General features: G+C 40.3%; 1 protein-coding gene across 2 annotated transcripts in view; it reads right to left on the reverse strand.

Annotated features, from left to right (window-relative positions):
- Positions 1–969: 969 nt before the first annotated feature.
- The window catches only part of GALNT18 (polypeptide N-acetylgalactosaminyltransferase 18), a 407,674-nt gene continuing 383,932 nt past the window's right edge, over positions 970–24,711 (reverse strand). For both annotated transcript variants that reach the window (XM_089521185.1, XM_089521184.1), the window contains exons 10-11: positions 24,533–24,697; positions 970–1,417 (exon numbers count right to left, since the gene is read on the reverse strand). In XM_089521185.1, coding sequence (XP_089377311.1) covers positions 1,271–1,417; positions 24,533–24,697 — 312 coding nt within the window. In that variant the 3' untranslated portion in view covers positions 970–1,270. The remainder of the gene's footprint in view (positions 1,418–24,532; positions 24,698–24,711) is intronic.

A 24,711-nucleotide genomic window follows, 5' to 3' on the forward strand; every position in this document is an offset into this window, starting at 1 on the left:
AGTTTTTCAATTTTAATAAAAACTTGTGATTGAAATCTATCTTTCCTTTGTGGCTACTTTAATAGGCGGTGGCATTATCTATTATTGGCTAGTGGAAATGATACTTCACTTAGGCTGGAAGTTTGTGACTGTTTAATTTTATGTGGCTGCAATTCAATGCACTCTTGCTTGGGAATAAGAATGTTAAATTCAATAGGACTTTCTTCTCCATAGCCATGTTGGAAGGCACTGTATGATGGCTTCTCTATCATGATGGCACTGTACCTTAACAATAATTGTGTGGCTGTTCTATGGCTTTCATTTTTTGTAGGAATATACTTAAACCACTTTAGGCTTTTGCTTGTTGATTTCAAGTGAAGAATCTTTTGACCTCTGATTTTATGTCTCCAGTGTAGAATCTTTCCAGGACCACAACGAGCCCCATTTTTTGAAGAAAGATAAAGAAAGAAAGAAAACCTGAAATCCTTTTGGCTTGTTTCCGCTGAGCAGGACCATGGAATCAACTATCTAATGGTGAGCCAGTGCATAGGTACATCCAAATCATGCAATGGGTATGCTCTACTCAGGAACAACTCTAGGTTAGAGGCCTCCAACTTCTGTGAAAAACCCAGGCATAAGTTCACCTCAACATCACATGAATGCCTATAGGCACAGGAAGTAAACACCAGGATACCCTTTCACACTAACAATTTTAGCACCAAATCTTCCTAAACTGCCATGGCAACATCCTATGGAATCCTGGGATATGTAGTTTAGGAAGTGGTATTTAGAGCTTTAGTGCCCCACCAAACTGCCAAAGCCAGGAATCCATAGGATGCAGCCATGGTGGTTAAAGTGGAATCATAGTACGAAAGGCCCCGGGAACAACAGTGGGTCTATAATCCCAAAGACTGATTGAAAGACACAAAGATATCTATCAAGTATCTTTGAAGTTTTGAATTAATCAATAAAAGCAAGGATCAAACTATATTTTTATCAATAAAATTTTATTGAGTTATAAATATTCTCCATTTGTTCCCTATTTACAATTGCAAAATATTTAAAGATATTCTATTATCACCTGTCATTCAATATCACTCTCTATAAATGCTGTGAAAATGTCCTTGTCAAATAAAAATCTCTATTCTCAGCCCACAAATCTGACATCCACACTCTCACACAAAAAGATTAAAAGAAGAAGGAAAAATTATACAGTGCAGCAGGCGACATTGCAGACTTTTGCTACACAGTAGCAAGAGGACTGAGTAGAAGATCCCCCCCAAAAAAAAGTCTATGGCGGTAAGCTTTTCAGGATGTTTGTGATAGACCAACGCTGGCCAGAGCATTTCTGTAGAACTAACTGAAATCCAAATTCATTATCACTGTTTTCCTGCAGCTCCAAGCAACGTTTGGATTTTCTGTTCTGGATTGGGCCTCCCTTTAAAAGTATAGAAAGAAAAACAAAATTAATCCAGTTATTCACCAGACTGCAATACACAGCCAGACACTTAAAAGAAAAGTAATCTGTTGATGCTTCTAATTGCCAGATTTATACTTCATTACGTGTTCATTACATGTTCAATTTCTGCAGATTTGGTGTGAAGGAAACACAGTTAACAAGAGAAAGACTAAAACATTTTTTAAAATTTCTGTCAAATGTGTCTCAAATACTTTTTATAAGATACATTTTAAAGCTCTATTAAATGCTACTTGTTGCATCACTAAAGTAATTGTACTCCCATATGTTTTGTTAGTTTGGAAGTGCAACTTTGTTCCATTTTCATTCCAAGGAAATGTTACTTGCTACAGCTCATTTACTTGTTACTTCCAAGCTCAGTGATATTTTACATACAGGCTGACAACTTTAAGTCAGATATAATAGCAGAAGTCATACTTCATGCTATCATAACCCAACTTTTTTGTTGTTACAGAAGTCACAATTGTTTTCTGACTGTACAATGACCCAAATCTCCCCCAATCCACATTTTAAGCAAGGCTGCCCCTCCTTCCAAAATGGCCATTCCCATGTCTTCAGAGAGCAGAAAGATCACTGAACATAGATCCAGATATTTTCCTGTAGATGGATGCTCTGTAAGGATGCCATCTGCTGGTATCTCCTGAGGATTCTTGCCTGCTGATGTCTGCTGCAGCATGGTCAGCTACAGGAAAATAGCTGGATGTATCTCATCTGTTCCTCCTGCCTTCCAACAACATGGAAAATGGCCATGTTTGGGGACGTGTGTTGCTTAAAAGGTGAGTTGGGGAGCTGTAGCTCCAGAGATGTAGCCATGTGCTTGGTCTATCTCTCCCAGTGTACAATCTCAGTCTGTTAAGTTCAACTCAAAAGTTTGTCCAGTTACTATAAGGAAGAACCAAACTGGTGATACTGCAGTTCAAACCCCTGCTGAAATACAAAAAGTCACCACATTTTCTGAGTCCATCCGATATCATAGCCTTCTCCTGAGCCCAGTTCTTTGGAGACTTCTTTATTCAAACAGACATTTAAGGCTTTTAAAATTGCACTGGTAGGTTTTAGCTGATTTCCTTCCATGAGCCACCTTGGGTCTGTGCATGCTGCATTTTTGCCTTCATTGTTGTGTCTTTTAAACAATTTTATACTGTTTCAAATTACGGGTATTTTTATATAGCTAGGATGGTTATTGGAGATGATGGCAGTTGCAGCTGGAAGGTGTCAGTTGGGGAAGTCTAGTTTTAATATCACTCCTCATGTTTCTGAAAATGAGACTGGTGTTGCTTTTGCACAGGGTTGGGACCTCTCCTACAGCACAGTGATGAGCAAATGCCCAACTGGCAGAATCAGCTGAGAAATATGCAGTTAGTGCTGTAATCCATTCAGACTGATGCAGAGACTGGAGCAGAATCAACACAGCATCAGTCCATAGCAGAATGTTCCAATTTAAAGGGGTACAACAAACTTTATTTACCACAGTTCTGTACCTCCCAGTAGTGGATATCAAAGTGAAAATAGCAGGAGACACACACCCTACATCAACAATAAAGGAACCTCTTTCAGTCACATAGCATAGTGCATTTAAAAGAAGTTCTCGCACACTGCATTCAGGAGTAGGTAAGGCCTAATGCAAAAGTGTGTGTCCAAAAATGCCAGCACACTGTAGAAAAATGGAAAACCACCAAACAGTGCTGAATGTTTGGTGAGCCTCACAGGGCTGGGCTGGAAGCTCAAGAAGCTTGGGTTTTCTTCAAGGATCAGGGGTTCCTCTCACACAGGAGACTTTTATAGAGTGTGTGGCAAAGAACTGCAGAGTGGCAAAGGACCACTAGAGTCACCCAGTCCAACTATCTGCAATACAGGGATATACAAGCTCTCCCAAAAGATGGTCATCCAACCTCTGTTTAAAGACCTTCAAAGGAGGAGTGTTCACCACCCTCCCTTTTATGAAGAATAATGGACTCATATGCCAGTCTCATTGTTCTTTGGCAGTGTGACTTAACAGATGACTTAATTCTATTCAGCGAAACTGAAGTTGCCCAGATTAATCTGTTGCTTCACAGAAGTATCATGTAAACATGCAGGGGTAGCTGTGTTGGCCATTTAGCAAATTCAAACAACCCACCCAAGAGTGATACCTTTATTGGACAACCGAAATGCACAATATACTTGTTGCAAGCTTTTGAAGCTCCATGGCTTCTTCTTCAGGCAAGGAGTTACAAACAGAAGAGGAGAAAAACAATTGGAAACAAGAATTTATTGTGTTGTGTCTGTCCTTAGTTAAGATGGTATGGGGAGGGTATATTTTGCAGGCTGGCCCCTCCTCCTTCTGGCCATGTGGCAATTGGGAGATTTTGAAAGTCCAGGAAATTAAAAAATTAAAAAGTTTAATGTGTTGAAACTGATTTGAATAATACTGAAAGATCATGTTCATGGTGGGACCATGATGACTTTCCTTTATGGAAAGAGCTCTCCCTGAACCATATGGTCTGAAACCTGGGAGGAAATAAGCTTCTGCACACTGCTTTTGAAAACACATAAAATGCATTAAAAAGGACTCTGCAGAGAACATTTGAGCAGCACTCCCAGAAAACTAATGGAGTAAGTATATTTTGTTCAGAATTTTTTTAGACCCCACTTTGGCCTCAGTTTCATATTATTCCTAAATGGCTATTACCATCTGTTCACTCCAATAACACTTTGAATCCTAGACAACCCGCCCCCCCCCAATAGTTTTATTACTTATTTAAAGGAGATACAACAAAAGGCAGCTATTGAAAAAGAAAAAATAACATTTGCCTTACAATAGAGTAATGTTGCAAAGTACAGGATAGCTATGTTTCTCTAATGAATGCAGACCCTGTGAAAGTAAAGCAGATTACTGGGTAATGTAATGGGATGACCAATGAAGTGTTTCTTAATGCAAGGCAACAGTTAGGAAAGACTGGAAGGTTTCTCTGCAAGAGATACAATGTTGTTATTCTGCTAGTGGGAGCAGAGGGAGGGTGGCATAGTAGGGGGACAAAGAGATAAAGATATAAGGGCCCTTTCACACTACGCTATAACTCTATGGTGCTGGTTTTTGAAGTTTTTAAAAGGTCTGTATATAGGGGGTTTTTTTTGTTTGTTTTTAATATGTGCTTTTTAAAGCACTTTGATCTTTTAATTGTATTTTATTCTTTTAATGAGTGATACATTTTAATACTGCGTTAGTTTAATTCTACTTTAATTGCTCACTTTTGTATGCTTTTAAATGTAATGTTCTTTTAATTTGTAAGCCACTTTGTGTCCCAATTTTGGAAAAAAGGCAGGATATCAATAATCATAATCATAATATCATCCCACTTTAATTGCCATGACTGCATCCTGCATTGTATGGATTCCTGAGATTTGTAGTGTGTGTATATGTATGTGTGTGAGTGGGTGTGTGCCTTTAAATTATTTGTCAACATACAATGACCACATGAATTTCATAGGGTTTTCTTAGGGAAGGAACGGTCGGAGCCATTCTGCCTTCCTCTGACATATACTTTATGACATCTTGTATTCCTTGGTACTCTTCCTTCTAAGTACTAACCAGGGCTGTCCCTACTCAGCTTCCAAAATCCGATGCAGTCTGGTGTCTTTAGGCTTCTGATTTGCAGTTTAGGGAGGAGTGTTTAGAACCCTCATCCAGAGAGCTGACCAAACTACTAATCCCAGAATCCCACAGGATGCAGTCATGGAAGTTAGCAGCATCATAGTGCTATAACAGTGCTGTGTGAAAGGGACCCAACGCAAAGTGCTGAGCTGTTACTTGAGGGAACATACCCCTCACTACGGAACTTGTGGTAGCAGCACAGATTATTCATTATTTGTTTGTTTTGTTCATAGCCTGCCTTTCTGCAAAAGAAAAAAAAAAACACTAAAGGGTTTTTTACAGTTATTATGCATCAGTAGATCAATGAAATAGCACTTTTGCACTATAGCACTATAAGAATGTTTTTAAAAGTCAGAGTAGAAAATTTGCCCTTCAAACTACAAGGCCACCTCAGCAGAAGGGTCCTAGTGGAAATCCAAGAAATCACTAAAAAAAAAGCCTCCCGAGAGACTGGAACAAAAGTACTCAGAAGAGACAACAATTTGCAAAAGCAAATATGATATATTGCAAGAACCCTGGCTTCTTTAGATCAATCTGAAAGAGACCTGGGTGCCAACAGGATAAAATAAAATTGAGATGAAGCAAACTATAGTCTGCTACCTCTCTTTCTCCATCCCACCCTTTCCTCCCATTTGGTGTTGTCATCGGGCTAGAGAAGCTCTCAGAGAGATGCATACAGAAGCTTAGAGTCTAGACCATGGAGCATGAGATCAAGACCAGAATAACATCTTGCAAGCTGTCACACTCTATAGTTGGACCCTGAGTTTACATATACACTCGCCATTTCTGATGTTTGGATGTTCTCTTTGGTTCTCTATATATTCCTGGAGACAATCACTTGAAGAAGCAATGAACCTGTGGCAGAAAGAGAATAAGGAAGAACTAAAAGAGAGAGGGAGAGCAAATAGAATAAACACTTGTAAATAAATGTTTGTATGAAGAGATGTGTAAGGTGACAAGAGGGAGGGAGGGAGGGAGGGAGGGAGGGAGGGAGGGAGGTTGGTTGACTTAAGATCATTATCATCTATCTTTCATTAGAATCTTTAGAGGGAAGAGGAGTAACACAATCCTGGTGATGGCCTTAAGACAGAAAAAAAATGTCAGTAACTGGCTGCAGCCAGTACTTGCACATGGTCTCCAGTGGCATCACTAGATGGAGTGTCACACAGTGTGGGGAGACATCTGGAAAGGGTGTCATTTGGAAAGGGCACGTGTTCACCCCTCCTGTTGTTCCATCTCTGAGCTTCCTTTCCAGGGTGGAAGCAGCCGGAAAGTGTGCACACTTGCCCCTCTCACACTGAAGGAGGAGGGCCCCATTACATGTCATCCCTTCTCTGGGGTGTCACCTATTGTGGTCTAGACCCCTGCACCTCCCCAGTGCTGTCACTGGTAGTCCCCATAATATGAAGCCCTCAAAAGAAAATGTTCACTCACAGAATAACAACTTTAATGCCTAAAGTTTTCATTTACACTACCACTAATGTAAAACTAGGAAGTGATCTTCTTTCTTCTTGAATACTAGTGACACTACTTTCAAGGTCACGTATACTCTGTTTCTGAGTTGATGGAAAGGTTGTGAATGACTGGTATAATAAAGAAAGGGACTATGCTACCTAATTGGGAATGGACTATTAATCTTATCCTGGCATTGTTGTCCAAACATAATACTCTGCTATGATTTGTGACTCTGATAAATTAAATCTATTAATTTTAATCTATCGTTTTTGCCCAGTAGGGAAAAAATAATTTTTCCCCTTTTCTTTCTGTTGAACAGAAGTTAGATTCTCAAGGTTGAGTTTGAAGTATAATTTACTATTAAGACAAAAGCTGCTATGTAGATGAAAAGGATAGAGGGAGATAAAAAACAGGAGTTGCACAAAGATCAGATACTTAAAAAGGATGAGGGGGTGCAATTGTGCATGGCATATATCCCCAGTTGAATGATTCACAGTAAATAATTAATTGCATTATCTTAATCTCATTTTCTGCTTACAGCATTATCTATGTTGGCACTCAATATATTACAAATTAGTTTTGGACTACTGACTTAGGTCATGGATGTTTCATAACTATTTGGATGGAGATAAAGAGGACATGGACTGGTGACAGATGTATTTCATTTTGGCTGATTAATTCAAACAGCACAAGTAGTCAATAGCAAATCACATAGGAGTGAAAGAGACAGTCAAAAAGAGTTGGCTTCCTGGTGGACTGAGGCCATGGAGTTCAGACAACAGCACACCCCCAGTCCACCAGGAAGCTGCACAGCTGGCTAGATGTGCAGCAGATCCACGGTGATTCATCAGCGCAACATTTAGACATGCTGTGCCAAAGAAATGCTGAAAAAAATGCCACCATGGCGGCAAAGGCACCCTTTCCCCGGTGCAAAAAGGAGCAGTTTTCTGTAATGCATCACTATTAGGGAGTCCTGGTGTCACAGTGGTTAAATGCTGGTACTGCAGCCACAAGGTTGTGAGTTCCATCCAGGGGCTCCGAGATTGTGTCAGCCTTCTATCCTTCCATAGGTTGCTAAAATGAGTACCCAGCTTGTTGGGGGCAATTGGCTTACACATTAGAGAGTGCTGAGTTCAATGATAAGTGGTATAGAAATGTAAATGCTATTGCTGTTCCATCTTCTTTTTTGGTCCATTCAAATAGTTAGGTGCTACATCAGAGCTTGAAAAAATAACTTTGTAGTATTACAACTACCAGAAGTTTGCAATGTGAACGTAGTAAATTTGTAGGCTCTGTCATAATCATATTTGTTGGAGAAACAAATTTATAAGTAAGATCCAGATTTTCTTTATTGCAAGGCCTGTCAGAGTTATGAGACAAGATATCTCCCCCACTTGGTTTTCCATTTACTTTCCTTACCTTTCCCCCTGTAAGGTGAAAAGCAAGACAGTGCTTCTTGTACCTAGAATCATAGCATTGGATGAGATCCCAAGGGCCATCCAATTCAACTGCCTGCCATTCAGGAATACACAATCAAAGCACCCCCAACAGATGGCCATCCAGCATCTGTTTAAAAACCTCCAAATCAGGACAGTCCACAACACTCCAAGGGAGTACGTTCCACTGTCAAACAGCTCTTACTGCCAGAAAGTAAAGGTCAAAGCTCTTTTCTTGTAGTTTCAATCTACTAGATTGAATGTTGTGTAAAAACAGAGTTTCAGTAGGTCAAGTTTGTCACATACACTCCACCTGCTGCAATTCCTTCTGTAAAACCATTAAAGAAACAGGAGCCCTCTCCTAGTTTTCACCTGACAAACCTAGGACCTTATCACACAACGTAGTAGAAACGTCATCCAAACGTTGCGGAAGCATCAGTGTGATGTCTGTTGTTGGAATCCAATCTTGTAAGAGTCCAAACAGAGTCCAATCTTCATGTAAAAGTGATCAATTTATTCATCCATGAGCTATTGAACACAGCCAGTCCCAGGAGAGTGAGATGAGGAAGAGAGAACAATCAATTCCTCTCCAACCCTCATACTGCAGCTGATATCACTAAGGGCTGTGTCTTAAAGGCACCTTACACCACAGTCAGAGTCTGATCATGCCTGGTGCTTCTAAAGTGTAATTGAGGCTTCCTGCTATGGAACTGTCATGAACTTGTTTGCGGAGAAGTCATTTTCTGAATAACAGGATATTCAGAAAATGGCTCCTCCTGGTTTCACCGTGAAAGATTGGATGACGATTCCTTAGTGGGAAGCCTCACTACACTTTATAAGCACCAGGCATGATCACATCCCTGGCTCTTCTGCAATGTTTGGATGACGTTTCGACCATGTTTTGCCCCATGTGTGATAAGGTCCCCATTCTGTGCCACTCTGCAAAGTTAGTCTTCCTAATAACACCATGCAGAGCTCAATGACAGGATTTTGTAGACTTCAGCTTCTCTACATAGTTTTGCAATATTCTGAAGATGCTATGTGTTCAACTTGTTATCCTACTTTCCTGTATGATCTAGTCCACATGTGGAATATTCTACTTTGCAAAATGGAGGTGGGGAAGACACTGTGAACAGCATAAGAGGTGACATTGATAGTTTGCACGGACCAGCAAAAATCACTTCCTCTCCCCCATCATCCAGTGGGAGTCTTTGTGAACAGCAGGAACCCTTCCTGGAATGAAAGGTGAACATGGACTCCAAGATCTTGCATTCAAAAGTCCATCTTTACGATTCTTTCATAGCAGTCAATTTTTCCTTCTAAAATGCTTAAGAAAGGATATTATGTAGTACGTTCTACAATATAAATTTGCTAACCTTTCTCCCCTAATCATGATGAGAAACAACAGATACCTGACATACATACTGATTTTGTATTATCTGGTTTACACTAATGAAGTAATGATGAATCAGAATATATGCCTATATTAGAATCTTGAAAAATGGCCTCAATAGCCAACAGAGTGTGCATGCATTTATAGCTTTGATTAGCATCCCCCACAAACTTTCTTTCTTTTACAGTGTTAATACTAGAGTGGTTGACCTTCCATGCAAAATTATTTGTGTAACTCTTAAAAACTATATTATATGTGAAAACTGAATACTTTGTTATTAAGACATTTTAATAAAACCAATTTAAATCTGGTAGGAAGGGAAAGAAATGGCAAAGAGCTTACCTAATTTTAATGGAAATTAAGTACTGATGGAAACAGAAACTAATGATATGCATATCTACTCAAAATAATCCCTACTGAATAGCACAGTTGTTATTGTTAACTGCTACTAAGTCAACTTGGACTTATGGCAGCCCTATAAATGAGAGACCTCCAAGTAACTCTATTATCAAGAGCTCTGATCAGGTCTTGCAGAATCAGGGTTGGGTTTCCTTGATTGAATCTAAACATCTGGAATGTGGTCTTCTTCTTTCCAACTACCTTCTGCTTTACCAAGCATTATTATCTTTTATGGTAAGCCTTGTCTTCTCATTATATGTCCAAAGAAAAGCAGTATCAGTTTAGTCATCTTGGCGGGTTACAGACCGCTCGTTTGGGGCGGCCTGCACCCGCCCCTTTCCCCGCTGTATCGGGGCCTCAGCTGCCAGACCGGCAGCCTCTGAGGCCCCGATCCACCGCTTTGCAGGCTGTGGGGAAGCGGCAAAAGGCTGCTTCCCCGCGGCCTGGAAAAGGGTGTCCTTGGGGCTTCAAGCCCCAAGGACACCTGGCGACGGCGGGGAGGAGGAGAAAGGGGCCGCCACCATTTTGTACGGACTCAGTCTGTGCTAGGGTTAGGGGGGTCTGGAAGAGATGCTCCTTTCTAACCCTAGCACGGACTGAGTCCGTCCTAGGGTGCCCGTCTGTAACGGGCCCTTGGCTTCTAGGGAGACTTCAGGCTTGACTTGTTCTAGGACCCATTTATTTGTCTTTTTAGCACACTACATTATCCATAGAACTCTTCTCCAGCACATTTAAAATTAGTTTATTTTCTTCCTGCCAGCTTTTTTTCACTGTTCAGCTTTCACAACCATACATAGAAACTGGAAATATGATGGTGTTAATAATCCCAACTTTAGTATTCAATGATATATCTTTACATTTCAGAATCTTGCCTAGTTCCTTTATAGCTGCCTGTCCAAGTGGCAACCTTTTTCTGATTTTCTGACTGCGGTTTCCATTCTGTCTAGTAACTCCATAGTAAGTGCAGAACTATGGGAGTTCTTTTTTTTTAAAAAAATGGCTGGTTTTCTAAATATAGTACTTAATTATGTAACTACCCTAGTTGAGTAGCTAAGTAATGGCCTGACCTGCCACCCCATCTTGATTTACTGGGTAGCACCTGCTGCACATGATGGGTTTCTGTTCTCCTGGTGATGAGGACACAACCCACAAAAAACCATGGATGCTGGCCATGAAAGCCATGAAAGACTACATACTGATGTTTCCATCCTTCTCCCTCTAGTGATCTCCAGTGCAACATTCAGAAGTAGGATTCCTGTCACAATTCCTCCTTTCTCTAGAGATCGCTCACAGGAATGGGGTGGGAATGTCAGTCTGATGCATTTTGATCAACAGGGTATAGACTTTTCTTGCTTGCAGTGGTTGTTGCCTGGTAAATCAGTACTGGGGGACTTTTATCATCTCTATGTGTTCTGTACATGACTATTATTTGTTATTTGACATTTTTAATTTGCTGCCTGCCTTGTTTTATTGAACCCCTTCCTGTATTGTTATCCATTATTTATATGTATTATGCTATTATCTCTTAGAATGTACGCCATGGGCAGGTTTACTTTTATGTATTTTATTGTTTGCATGTACAGCACTGTGTAAATCTACAGTGCTATATAAATAATAATAATAATAATAATAATAATAATAATGAATACAAATTTGTTATGCATAATTCTAGGTTATTTATTCATAACTGTGATTGTAAATTCCAGCCATATGCACTACAGTTATACTTCCAAGCCCTCTTTAGTTGCTAACCACTATAGGTACAGTTCTTCCAAATAACAAGTTTTCATTTTCTTTTTCCTGAAAGTAACCTACAGTAAGTACAATCCACACAGCAGTAATAATCCAGTTTGACATGGCTTTAACTGCCCTGGCTCAATACTAAGGAATTCTGGAAACTGTAGTCTTGTGAGGCATTTTGCCTTCTGTTAGAGAGCTCTGGTGCCACAATAAACTAAAATTCCCAGAAATCCCTAGCACAGAACCAGAGCAGTTAAACTGGCATCAAACTGGCTTATTTCTGCAGTGCGGACTAGATCTAAGTTACTAGTCCAACACTCAAACCACTACACTACATAATTACTTATGTCAAAGCTCCACGAACTCTACATAAGGTTGAAGCTTGAATGTATGATTTTATGATGACCCTGTGGATGGATAAATAGCATCTGTCTATCAATCACAGCATCTTACTTATTTTGTACATTTATACACTATGTTTCAAGCAAAGGATGTTAGAAGTAATTTGCAGGAAAAAATAATACCATAAAACTGAATCAGAAGGCATAAAATCGCAATAAAGACCACTATTTAAAACAGAGCATGCACAGAGCACAAGAATTATCAAGGTGTGTGTATGTATATGTGTGTGAGAGATCTGAGATGTGAGGGAAGGATTATAGGAGGCAAGGGAAAGGAATGGGAAATCTCACTGTGTATGTTGACACCCTTTTGTAGAATGATGGCTATTGTCCAGAATTCTATAAGTGGGACACCTCCACTGAACAAACTTTCTTGGTGTACAAAGTCGGGTACCCCAAGCCAGTTAGCTCTCTGAACTATAAGTACCAAATTCTTGAACTGTGCTTGAAAACAAACAGGCTGTTAACTCAGTTCTTATAGTCCCCAGTACCCATTTTCCTTTAGTCCCAAAAGTTCTAGCATTGACTTGGCTTAAAATTTCAGTTAAGCATTTAGAAATACAGTTTAGGTATCCAAAGAAGAGAGGGCAAAGTTCTCAGGAGAATATGAATACAATAAATTTAAGAGTTCTTACTTAGGTGCTAACAGTGTTGAGTGTCTCACTCTCGGCAATGCTAGAAACTTGGGAACTGTAGGAAAATTTCATGGAGAGGGCAGAATTCTTTTTTGCAGGAGCAATGCCTTCATTTTGCCTCCTCTATACTCCAGATAGCCTCTTATAATAAAGCATTACAATAGTCAATCCAGGAGGTTACCAGAGCTTAAATTACTATGACCATCCTACATTTGTCCAGGGTAGGCCAAAACCTATATAGCAATGAAAGTGGTCACAAGCTTGAATGGACAATAAGACTATATTTCCCTGCCATATCCTAAGACATACAAGACCAAAGACACTTCATACAGTTAAGGAACAATACGTTCAGAGTTACAGTCTTTGAATTTGATTTCCCTGGGTTACTGGGGATTTTAAAAGGGTTGAATAATTATACTGCTTCCATTTAAATGCATTGCTGTGTGGAAGTTAAGTGGATTATATGGACAATTAATTTTCATACTTTGAACATTAAGGTTCAAGGAAGGAGCACTCTGTCAGTGAGCACAAAGGAATGACAAAGTGTGAATGGTTAGGTCAATGCATTATGGAAGAAGTATCTGCTACAGATTAATGAACCAAAGAATGTTCTCAGAAGTCATAAAAGATGTCCACTTTAACATCCTATCTTTGTATGTGTGCTGCATGTTCAGTATACATTTCTGTTTATACGTCTTTACACTGAAAGCTCAAATCTAAATTTCCTATGACCCAATACTCCCCTCCAGAATTGTGAGATAGCAACCCAAAGCTTGAAATGAGGTCTAAATCCAAACAATTAAGAGTAGGCCTATTGAATGAACCACTGTATGGTAAATTAATACTGATGTAGATTTCACTGATTCAGTAGGCCTACTTTATTTCAGGCTAGCAATTGGGTGTAGGCTTAATCAGCATGTAATATGATTGTGAGTTTATGGAATGAGGCCAGTATTATTCTGCTAGTGATCATTCTATGTGAGATCAGCCACAGGAAAGAAGGCATAGTGGGGAAAAAGAGAGAGAACGATTGTGCTTTCTAGAGTAGGATGTTTATTTAATAATCTAAAATGTGAATGACTCATTAAATTAACCTTTGGAATTTCAGCAAACTGCAGGAGGCACCCACTCAGGTTTTTTTCCAGATTTAAATTGCTTTTCACCAACTATATAGCCTTTTTGTTAGTAAGTCATTCTCTAATGGAATGTTTACATTAATAATATTTGGGGGCAACATTTATATTCTACGTTAGAGAAGGGCTTAGCAAATTCCAAAAATGGTAAGGCTTTATATCATCACAAATAATACAGTCCCCATATTCTAAGACAAATATCCCAGTCTTGGTGAAGGGTTCTGTCTGTATTAAAGGCTTAGCCTCCCTTCACCCCCTTAAAAAACTATTCATTTATAATTATTCAAGAACTGAGAATGTGCCAAGTGAAAATCTCATTATCAATATTTGGGCAATAATGTGCCGCTCCAAGTTGGGTGCCACAATGCCATAATGGAACTTTAAATGCAAGGTCTTGGGCATGCCCAGACTAGACTGTAGCCTAAACAGTAGCTTTTGGGATGGTGGAGGAGGTGATTCTCTCTGTTGGACCTGCTTAGGTCTTCAGTGAAACAAGCATATTCCAGTAATATCATAAACAGGTACCAGGGCCTGAGAACTCAGGTCCTTGCTCTCTATTGGATCCATGTTAGACTATAGTAAACCTAGGTCCATGCTAAAGAAACCATGTAATCCCTTTATAATCTTGAATATAGCATCTCATTTTGATAAATGTTTATTTTGGTGCCATCCCAGCTTTAGGAATGTGTGGAATATTACCTACTTTTAATACCATATATACTCAACTGTCAGTTGAACTCACATATAAGTTCAGGGCAAGTTCTGGGGCCAAATTTGTGGATTTTGATATGATCCATGGATAAGTCAAGGGCATTCTTTTCTCCTACCTCAGTAGCTCTTTAAAGATCTCTGGCTACAAGGAAAGGGCGAGGTCTTTGGCAACGGCCCCCATCAGAAGAAACACACACATGCGGGCTGGTGGGCAGGGACTCAGACAGGGAGGGAGGTATTCTGTGTATGTGTGTGTGTGTGTCCTGGCCTCAGTAGTTCTTTAAAGATTTCTGGCTACAGAGATATTTTTGTTGAACATGGTAGATGATCAAACTGAAAAAAAATATTTTTGTAGAATTTTCTGTAATAGCTGGAAACCTGAATTCCTGCAGGAGCTTGGAGACACACTATGTCCCAAAGTCCAAATCTATATTCTGGGAACTGAAGTCTAAAATATCTCGGGAACCAAAGTTTGGGAACCACAGCTAGCACTTCTGTGGAAGTAAGCTCCTGACTGGAACAAGATCTTACCCAGTTTTTCCTTGTCCCATCTGGCACCAGGGGCTTCAATCCTTCCACTACCATTATAACAAAGTATTCCAGGGTTCCAACAGCAAGAAAATAAACTACAGTTGGCCCTCCATATCCACAGATTCTACATTCACCCATCCAAGGCATAAAAATGCCCCCCCCCCAAAAAAAAATTCCAAAAAGCAAACCTTGATTTTGCCATTTTATATAAGGAACCCAACATTTTACTACACCACTGTATACAGTGGGACCTGTATATCCACTGATTTTGGTATCCACAGGGGGTGAAGGATCCAAACCCCAGCTGATGCCAATAGCCCACTGTATTGCCTAGAGAAAGTTATAACTCAGGGTGGGATGGCAACCCTTCTTGAATATAACTGCTACCTAGGGCAGTTATATACAGAAGCATGGCATTAAGTCTGCACAATCTAAGCACCCCAATGCATCCAGTTTTCAAGACAAGCCACATTTTCACTTGAAGTACTGGGACATGATGGCTGAAATTGTCTGTAGATGTTTGTGAACATTTGGCTGCCTATTCAGTCATTTCCTTAAAAGCCTAAAGAACTTAGCAAGAGTACAAATTTTCTAAGACATAAAATACATTCCAAAGTATCAGTGCTAAATTTCAGAAAGAGGGGAAAGAAGGACTGTCACAAAGAAAGTTCCATTATAGTACCAGCCTATTTTTGTAAAGTGGCTTTAGATTTTAGAAGCAGTTTTAGAATAAAAAGAAAACTGCAAGACTGAAACTACCAGGAAACAGTTTAAGTTGTTGCTGCTGGTTACTTCATCTTGCAGTAATTTCCACAACATCTTCACAAAGTTATGAAGGCAACTTCATGTCATTATTTCAGTTTTAAATTTTTTCTCATGAAATAAGCCATTGGTATGTATTAATTTATTAGGACATCCACAACCTGTCTCTGATCAAATGCGAAGTTCCTCCAATACCGAAATGTTTTGCAAAATTATGCAGTAAAAAAATGCATATCAATTTTTTTGCATGAAAATTGTGGGGTTTTGAGCAAAAAAGCCAGTTTCCAGATAGCAATGTGCATCTTTTGTGCACAATTGCTGAGAACTTTTGCATAGAATATAGTGCCAACCTATTTCTGTAAAGAAAAATCTTACTCAAAGACACTAAATGAAAAGCAGCAGTCTTACATGAGAAAAATCTTACACAAAATATCTTACATAAAAACAGCAGACTTGCACAAAAATATTGACACATGGTATTGATGTGCAGATCTGCTGGTTTGTTTTTTAAAAAGGAGTTCTATCGTGCAAGAGTTTTCTTTTGCAAAATTGCTGTTATTGTGTAGAAAACAGCAGTCTTACACAAAAACATCACATGCAGCTGTCTAGAAATAGGATGTTTTGGGGGCACCCCCACTCCCACAATCCTTATATAAACCACAGGTATTCCTGCACAGAATAATTTCAGAGATACATTGGGATGTGTAAAATACCAGGCAAAAACTGCACAGAATTTTTCATTTTCTCTAAAATGGTGAGAAAACTGTGGAAATTATTCATCACTTGCGAGACAAAACAGTCAAATATTAACCTCCATAACCCAGTGCCAGTCCCACTCTAAGAGGAGAGTGTTCCACAAACGGGGTTCTGTAATAGAAAAGGCACTTTCCCTGGTAGTCAGATCACATGATGAATAGAAGATACTTTGAGAAGAGTCTTCCTTGCAGATCTTAAGCAAGTATAATTTAAATAAGGGCTGAATTTTGTAAGAGCCAAGGATCAAAGAGATGCTGCTGCAGCGATACTTTCAGCACAGGAAAGGAAAATTAGCAGCTGTCAGTATTTTAAACACAAGGACAATCTCAAAGGAGCCTACCTGGCCTAACTCCCTCTTTATGTTTATTTTATTTTCAATGGGAGTGTTCAATAGCAGACTACCATTTAAGTCTTTGGCATATCATTAGAGGGAGGTCCCTTTGCCTCTTTGACTTCTGCAGATTCTTTATATATGATCTGGGACTTTGCTGTGTTAATAATACAATAAACTCGTGGAGGAAATTGTATGATTCTGCTTTTCTTCCATGGGTTCAGCCTACATGCTTTTTTAAAAAAACTTGCCTGAAGAACAATGATTATTCAGAACTCTACCAGAACTGAGAAATTAGGTGGCAAGAGGAAGTTATATAACTCTTGCTTCTAATTTTCATTATAGCCATTTTGATAATATCCTTCATCCATCCCTCCAAATCTGAAATTCAAATCCTGAACAAACAGGACAAAAATAAACCTGGCTGGGCGATGATAGTAATGTGACCTGGAGTACAAGCCCTATCTGCCGGGTATACTGTTAAAGAGCAGGTTAGGGAAAGTGGGTGAGGAGGGGGAGTTGCCTTGGTCCATAAAAACATATTCACTTTGATCAGGAGACCTATCTGGAAAACTGAGCACATCGAGTGTATTTACCTGACCCTGAAGGCCAGGGACAGTCCAGGGATTGTTGGTATACCATCCACCCTGTTGCCTAACAGACTCCCTGGCTGAGCTGACACAGCTGGTCTTGGAGCTGGTGTTGGTGTCTCCCAGGTTTCTGGTCCTGGGGGACCTCAACATTCCCTTAGAGGCCGGTTCATTAGATCTAACAGGTGCAGCTTGGGAGTTCATGACTTCCATAACAGGCATGGGCCTGTTCCAATTAGTCTCAGGGACAACACACTGTGCAGGTAATGCACTCAATGTGGTCTTTAGTACGGATCAGGAACAGTCGTGGGCAGAGGTGTTTCAGACCTCTGCTCTGTCATGGACGGACCATGGTACACAAGATCTTCATAAGATGAAGCAGGCAGTGCAATGACTAGAGCGCCGCTGGTGGAAACATCAACTTATCTGATAAGACATGCCATAGAGACTCTTTGAAGTCCTATGGAGTGGCAATGGATGAGGCAAAGGATTCTTTCTATGCTGCACGCATTGCATCTGCAAGGTCTCGTCCAGCAGAGCTGTTCAGGGTGGTTAATGAGCTAACTATGCTGCCTCCAGCCCGGAACCTTCTTTTGGAGTCAACTAAGGCCTGCTGTGATGCATTTAATGACTTTTTCGCAGATAAAATCTCTCAGATAAGAACTGACCTGGACGTGGACATTAGAACAGAAACAGTAAGAGAGCTGTCCAATGACTTCATGGACTGTGTTAAACTGGATCATTTTGAGTTTGTAAATACCTATGAAGTGGGCAAGCTGCCCCCTCGATCCTTGCCCGTCATGGTTGACTGCCCAGGGAGGTGATGCAGTAAACACTATGTTAAGAGCTATAATTAATGCAACTTTTAATGCATCATTAAACAGAGAGTCTGTGAACATCTAGAAGGCAATTCCATAATCACGAAGACAACATGGGTTTCAGAGAAACAAGTCATGCCAGACAAATCTTCTCTTTCTTTGATAAAATTACCAGCTTGGTGGATGAAGAGAATGCTGTGGAAATAGTATATCTTGATTTCAGTGAGGCCTTTGACAAAGTTTCTCATGACCTTCTTGCAAACAAGTTTGTAAAATGTAGGCTAGACAAGGTAACTGTTAGATGGATTTGTAATTGGTTGACTGGCCAAACCCAAAGGGTGCTCAACAATGGCTCCTTTTCATCCTGGAGAGAAGTGACCAGTGGGGTTCCACAGGGGTCTGCCGGGGGCTCAGTGCTATTCAACATCTTTATCAATTACTTGGATGACAGAATTGGGGGCATACCTATCAAGTTTGCAGATGACACCAAATTAGGAGGAATAGCTAATACTCCAGAGGACAGGATCAAAATTCAAAACAACCTGAATAGACTAGAAAGCTGAGCCAAAGCTAACAAAATGAAATCCAACACAGAGAAATGTAAGGTACTGCACTTAGGGTGGAAAAATGAAATGCACAGATATAGGATGGACGACACCTGGCTGAACGAGACTACATGTGAAAGGGATCTAGGAGTCCAAGTAGATCACAGGTTGAACATGAGTCAACAGTGTGATCCAGCAGCTAAAAGGGCCTATGCAATTTTAAGCTGCATCAATAAAAGTATAGTGTCTAGATCAAGAGAAGTAATAGTGCCACTGTATTCTTCTTTGGTTAGGCCTCACCTGGAATGTTGTGTCCAGTTCTGGGCACCACAATTTAAAAAGGATGTTGAGAAACTGGAGCGTGTCCAAATGAGGGTGACTAAAATGGTGAAGGGGTCTGGAAACCATGTCCTATAAGGAATGACTTAGGATGCTGGGGATGTTTAGCCTGGAGAAGAGAAGGTTAAGAGGTGATATGATAGCCCTGTTTAAATATTTGAAAGGATGTCATATTGAGGAGGGAACAAGCTTGTTTTCTGCGGCTCCAGAGAACAGGACCCAGAACAATGGATGCAAGCTGCAGGAAAAGAGATTCCACCTCAACATTAGGAGGAACTTTTTGACAGTAAGGGCTGTTCGACAGTGGAACACACTCCCTCAGAGTGTTGTGGAGTCTCCTTCCTTGGAGGTCTTTAAACAGAGGCTGGATGGACATCTGTTGGGTATGCGTTGATTGAGAGTTCCTGCATGGTAGGAGGTTGAACTGGATGGCCCTAGTGGTCTCTTCCAACTCTACGATTCTATGATTTTAGGAAGGGAAAATTTCCAGAACAACTAAAACAAACGGTAGTTAAACCCCTCTTGAAAAAACACTCCCTAGAACTCCTGGTGAGAAATAACTATAGACAGCTCTCCCTTCTACCATTCTTGGGCAAGGTGATCAAGAGGACAGTTGCATTAGAACTCCAATCTGTCTTGGAGGAAGCCGATTATCTGGACCCATTTCAAACCGGCTTCAGTGCGGGATACGGAGTTGAGATCATCGCCTTAGTCGATGATCTCCGTCTGGGTATCAACAGGGGAAGTGTGACCCTGTTGGTGCTCTTGAACATCTCAGTTTCCTTCGATACCATAAACCAAGCTATCCTTCTGGAACACCTGAGGGAGTTACCTATTGGGGGCACTGCACTCCAGTGGCTCCATTCCTACCTCTCGGGCATATTGCAGATGGTGATGCTGGGGGACAGCTGCTCCTCAAAAAGAGAGCTGACATCTGGGCTCCCTCAGGGTGCCATCCTATCACTCATGCTGTTTAACATTTACATGAAGCCGCTAGGTGAGATCATCTGGAGACATGGGGAACAGTGTTATCAGTATGCTGATGACACCCAAATCTACTTCTGTATGTCCCCGACTGCATCAGTGACTAAGAATGGCATCTCTCCTCTGGATGCCTGCCTTGGGTCAGTAATGGGCTGGATGAGGGAAAACAAACTGAAGCTGAGTCCAGAGAAAACAGAGGTACTTGCAACAGAAACTCCAAGACTGGGGAAGGAGATCTGTCTACCAGTTCTGGAGGGGTCACACTTCCCATAAAGGACGAAGTTTGCAGTTTGAGAGTACTCCTGGATTTCTCTCTACAATTATCATCTCAAGTGGTAGAGACGGCCAGGAGTGCTTGGTACCAACTTCGGTTGATACGCCAACTGCGTGCCTACCTGGACTGAAAGGACCTTGAAGCAGTAGTACATGCATTGGTAATCCCTCGTCTTGATTTCTGTAACGCGCTCTACATGGGGCTACTCTTGTACCAAGTTTGGAAGCTTCAATTGGTTTAAAATGCGGCAGCCAGATTGGTCACCAGTTCATCCAGGTCTGATGACATAACACCTGTTTTAAAATCTCTTCACTGGCTGCCAATTAGCTTCCGGGTGCAATACAAGGTCTTGGTCATTACCTTTAAAGCCCTACATAGCTTGGGTCCAAGTTACTTGCAGGAACGCCTCTCCCTACATAATCCGCCCTGCATTCTCAGAGCAACTGGGAAGAATCTATTAGAACATCAACCAACCAGATTTGCAATGACTTCCCAAACAGCTTTCATTGCAGCTGCTCCAAAATTATGGAATAGTCTCCCAGAAGAGATCCGTCTTATTGCCTCCTTGGAAGCCTTCAATAGGGCACTTAAGACGGATCTTTTCTGGTGAGCTTACCCACCTGACCTTGTGTAAGAAATACTGTTCCACTTTCTGATCACTGTATAATTGTATCATGTTGCTGTATGACGATGAGCTAGTTTTAATGTAATTATTTTTATTGTATTTTATTGATGTGTTCTTGTATGTATTTCATGGGTTGTAATCCCACCTCAATCCATTTGGGAGAGGCGGGACAATATATATAAATAAATAAATAAATAAATAAATAAATAAATAAATAATAGAAAAAAACCCCAAAATCTTATATTCTGCCTCCCTGCTTCTCTTGTACTATTTTACCTCCCAGTTTCTACTCCAACTTCCCATTTATGTTGTGCTGTTTAAAAAAAAGGAATGATGCACAATATTTCAACCTGACAGACCATTTCAGGGGAAAAATTATGGAGCACGGAGAAAGATGGTGAAAAAAAAGATTTTTTAACATTATTTATGACAAGTGTAGGATTTGCCTGGTTACTTAGCAGCTGTAACATGTTTCCACAGCATTAAATGTTGCTTTTGTGATTTTGCTGAGTTTAGTTAACATTTAGACCTTTCTCTATGGTGCATCCCGACAGGAAACAATTATGCTCAGGGGAACCCTTTGATAACTACTAAGCAGCATTAGCAACATAGGGAAATGAATAAGGAGTGCTGTGAAATTTCTACCTTGACAATCACTTTTAGGGCATTTGCATACTGGTTTCTCTATTGAAAGGAAGCACAGCTTAATAATCTTTGAGCATCATGCCTTTTTAAAAATGTAGACATGGAGTCACCACATATACATCAAATCCATTTGAATTATCCCTATCCCAGTCTAATCTCTTATCAATCTTTTTTACCATGAAAATGCATGATTACAGTGTATATGTGTGTGAAGGCAAATGTTTCAGAAAGTGTTGAAAAGCATATCTCTTTGGATTGTTGTTGCGTGTCTTCAAGTCATTTCCAACTTCTGGCGACCCAAAGGAGACCATATCATAGAGTTTTCTCTGCAAGATTTGTTCAGAGGATGTTTGTCATTGCCTTCCCCAAGTCTGAGAGAGTGTGACTGACTTGTCCAAGGTCACCCAATGGATTTCATAGGCAAGCTGGGAACGAACCCTGGTCTTTAAAGATGTTGTCAAGTACTCAAACCACTATGCCACATTGGTTCTCTTGCTTTGGACTGTGTATTGGGGAAAAAAAGATGTGTTCACCTCTTGAGAGTGAAGGCAATGTTTCCTGAAGTTTGCTTCTTTTGTCTTAACTGATGAGAATATAGTTCCAATGGAGCAATTCAATCATTTCCCCATGCATCCTGTTTGCAAGGTGCACTGTACAGAGAAAGTGATGCAGTGTGACTACTGGACACTATTCTTTTTATTTTTAAGAAGGCTAGGGAATGGAGGGGCTTTGTGGGGGGCTGAAGGAGATAATCCACAACATTTACAGCCAGCATTGATGTTTTTTGGCTGGTTTTCAAGTGAAAAATCACAGGAAATTTGGTGCAATTTTTTAAAAAAAAATTTTTTAGAGTTTGGAGCTGGAGGAGGGGGTTCAGGGCCCTCTCCTTGGGGTCCTAAGGGTTACATGCAGCCAACAGACCATACTTTGACCATAGTTGGGCTACATAGTTGTTCTAATGTTAATCCTATTCAATGTGAGATTCCTGCTTTTTTTTGGGGGGGGGGGGAAGGGACATACAAATTTTAAAAAAGTTTTTTAAAAGTGGGGATTTAAAAAAAGTTTAAGAAAAAAATATTGCTGTATTATTTATTTATTTAGCCACCTTTCTCCCAAAATGAGACCCTTCCAATGACAGTCAATTTAAAAAAGGAAATAAATAAATAAAAACAGTAAAAAACTGCACATTAATAATATAAAATCATTTAACATATTAATAAACAAATAAAACACACATCACAGACACAAGCAAAGCCTGCTTAAACAAAAAGGCCTTTGCTACCGATGAAAGGAAAGCAGGGAGAGGGCCAGCCTCGTCTGCCGTGGGAGGGAATTCCAGAAGATGGGAGCAGCCACTGAGAAGTCTCTCCTGTGTCCTCACCAAATGAGACCTGGGATGCTAGTGAGACTGAGAGAAAGCCTTCCTTGGTAGATCTTAGGACTCTGGCAGGTTCATATTGGGAGATATGGTCTTAATAACATTAAGACTGTCTTTGGTAAAACATCTTTTTCATACAACTTTCAAACTCTTACATTGTTTACTCCATTGTAATCTTACTTACACTGTTGTAATTACTCTCAGTTTCAGGGTGGGCGTAATGGCCTTCTGTTTACTTGAGTGGTGCATTCAAGTAAATAGGGTGGCTTAAGTAAGACATCACCAATCACAAAATAAGGTAGACTACATTTCCAGAATGTGATAAAGGGAAAACATGATCAATTGCCAATTCTTACAAATAGCTTTCCAACCTTTTTCTCTCGGGAGATGTACTCCTTTTACTAGTTTAAAAGGAAGCCGACACAATGCAATGTACACATTTCTTTCTGAATCCTTGATTAGTCTCATTAGTTTACTTGCAGCTTGTAGCTTGCAAACCTACTTTCGTCACATTATGTGTTCTGAAACAACAACACTTTAATCACACTGGGTATTAAGAAAACAATTCTTTCTGAACAGCATGGCTTTAATTATTCCCTTGCCTCTTAATTTATCATCAGGAGACAAAGGAAGAAGCGTCATCTTCTTGTCTTCAGGGCTTTCTCTGTGTGGATGTTTGGAAAATGGAACGCTTTCAGGAAGGATTTTTAAATTTTATTTTAAAGCCTGCATCAGTACTCTCAGGGAAACATGATGTAAAGTTGATATTAAAAATTCAAAAGGGATACCACACACAGAATGAAAAATATCTGACACATCCCTATCTCTGGAGCAGCCAGATGGCTAACCTTTATGTATTAGGTGGGTAGGGATCTTGCATCATGTGGGAACATTCCTCTTTGCAGGTTAGTACTCACCTGTAACCTGAAGTTTTATAACTGAGAGGCATAAGTTTTATAGTTGAGAGGCAAAGTATTATCACCTCATTCATGAGCTCTTCCTTATTCGATTCTCAGAGGTGATCAGTAAGCGGCAAAGAAGAATGTTCCCACATGATAAATATTGTTCCCACATGACAACTTTCCAATCACATGAGCAGAGGGTGAGCATGGCCCTGTTTGTTGGTCCCACCCTTTCTCCAAGGTCCCCATTGCCACCTTCCAGGCATAGGTACAGTGAAGGTCTGTAGCACTGAGCCTGCTCTAGGTTTCCTACTGAATAAGAACCCCTTTGTACAAAGTTTTGAATTACATGAAGAACCTACACAGACAAAGAGGAGGGTTCAGGACTACGCCATCTAAGACATGGCAGGACCAGGCAGCTCTGATGGAGTGCGCAATGCCAGTAAGTGTGGTCTCACTCTCCCACCTCATTATGTGAGTGACTGAATTCCCCTAGAGATTTCTCCCCTCCAGATGAACTAGGCCAAGCCTTTCTGATGCTTTGCAAAGAAGCACATCTTTAGATCATATTTCAGTGGCAGTTGGAGATGGAATGTTGCTTGAAACTATTCATTTCATTTTTGGCAGGGGGTTGTGGTGGTAGAGGACGTGGAAATTACCTGAGTAAATTGCCAGTAAAGCTTCATCCTTTTGGCTTTGGCATAACTGCATTCAATTAGCCTGGGCCGGCTATTGACATCCACCAGGCATCTGTTATCATCGTCATCAATGGTAGGGCTTAGGATACCCACATGGATCTGCTGGCTGCCTGTGTAATAGACATTCTGCAATGAGAAAG

This window comes from Sceloporus occidentalis, unplaced genomic scaffold (assembly GCF_023333645.1).
Source record: "Sceloporus occidentalis isolate IW3139 unplaced genomic scaffold, rSceOcc1.0.p SCAF_4, whole genome shotgun sequence".
Taxonomy (NCBI): Eukaryota; Metazoa; Chordata; class Lepidosauria; order Squamata; family Phrynosomatidae; genus Sceloporus; species Sceloporus occidentalis.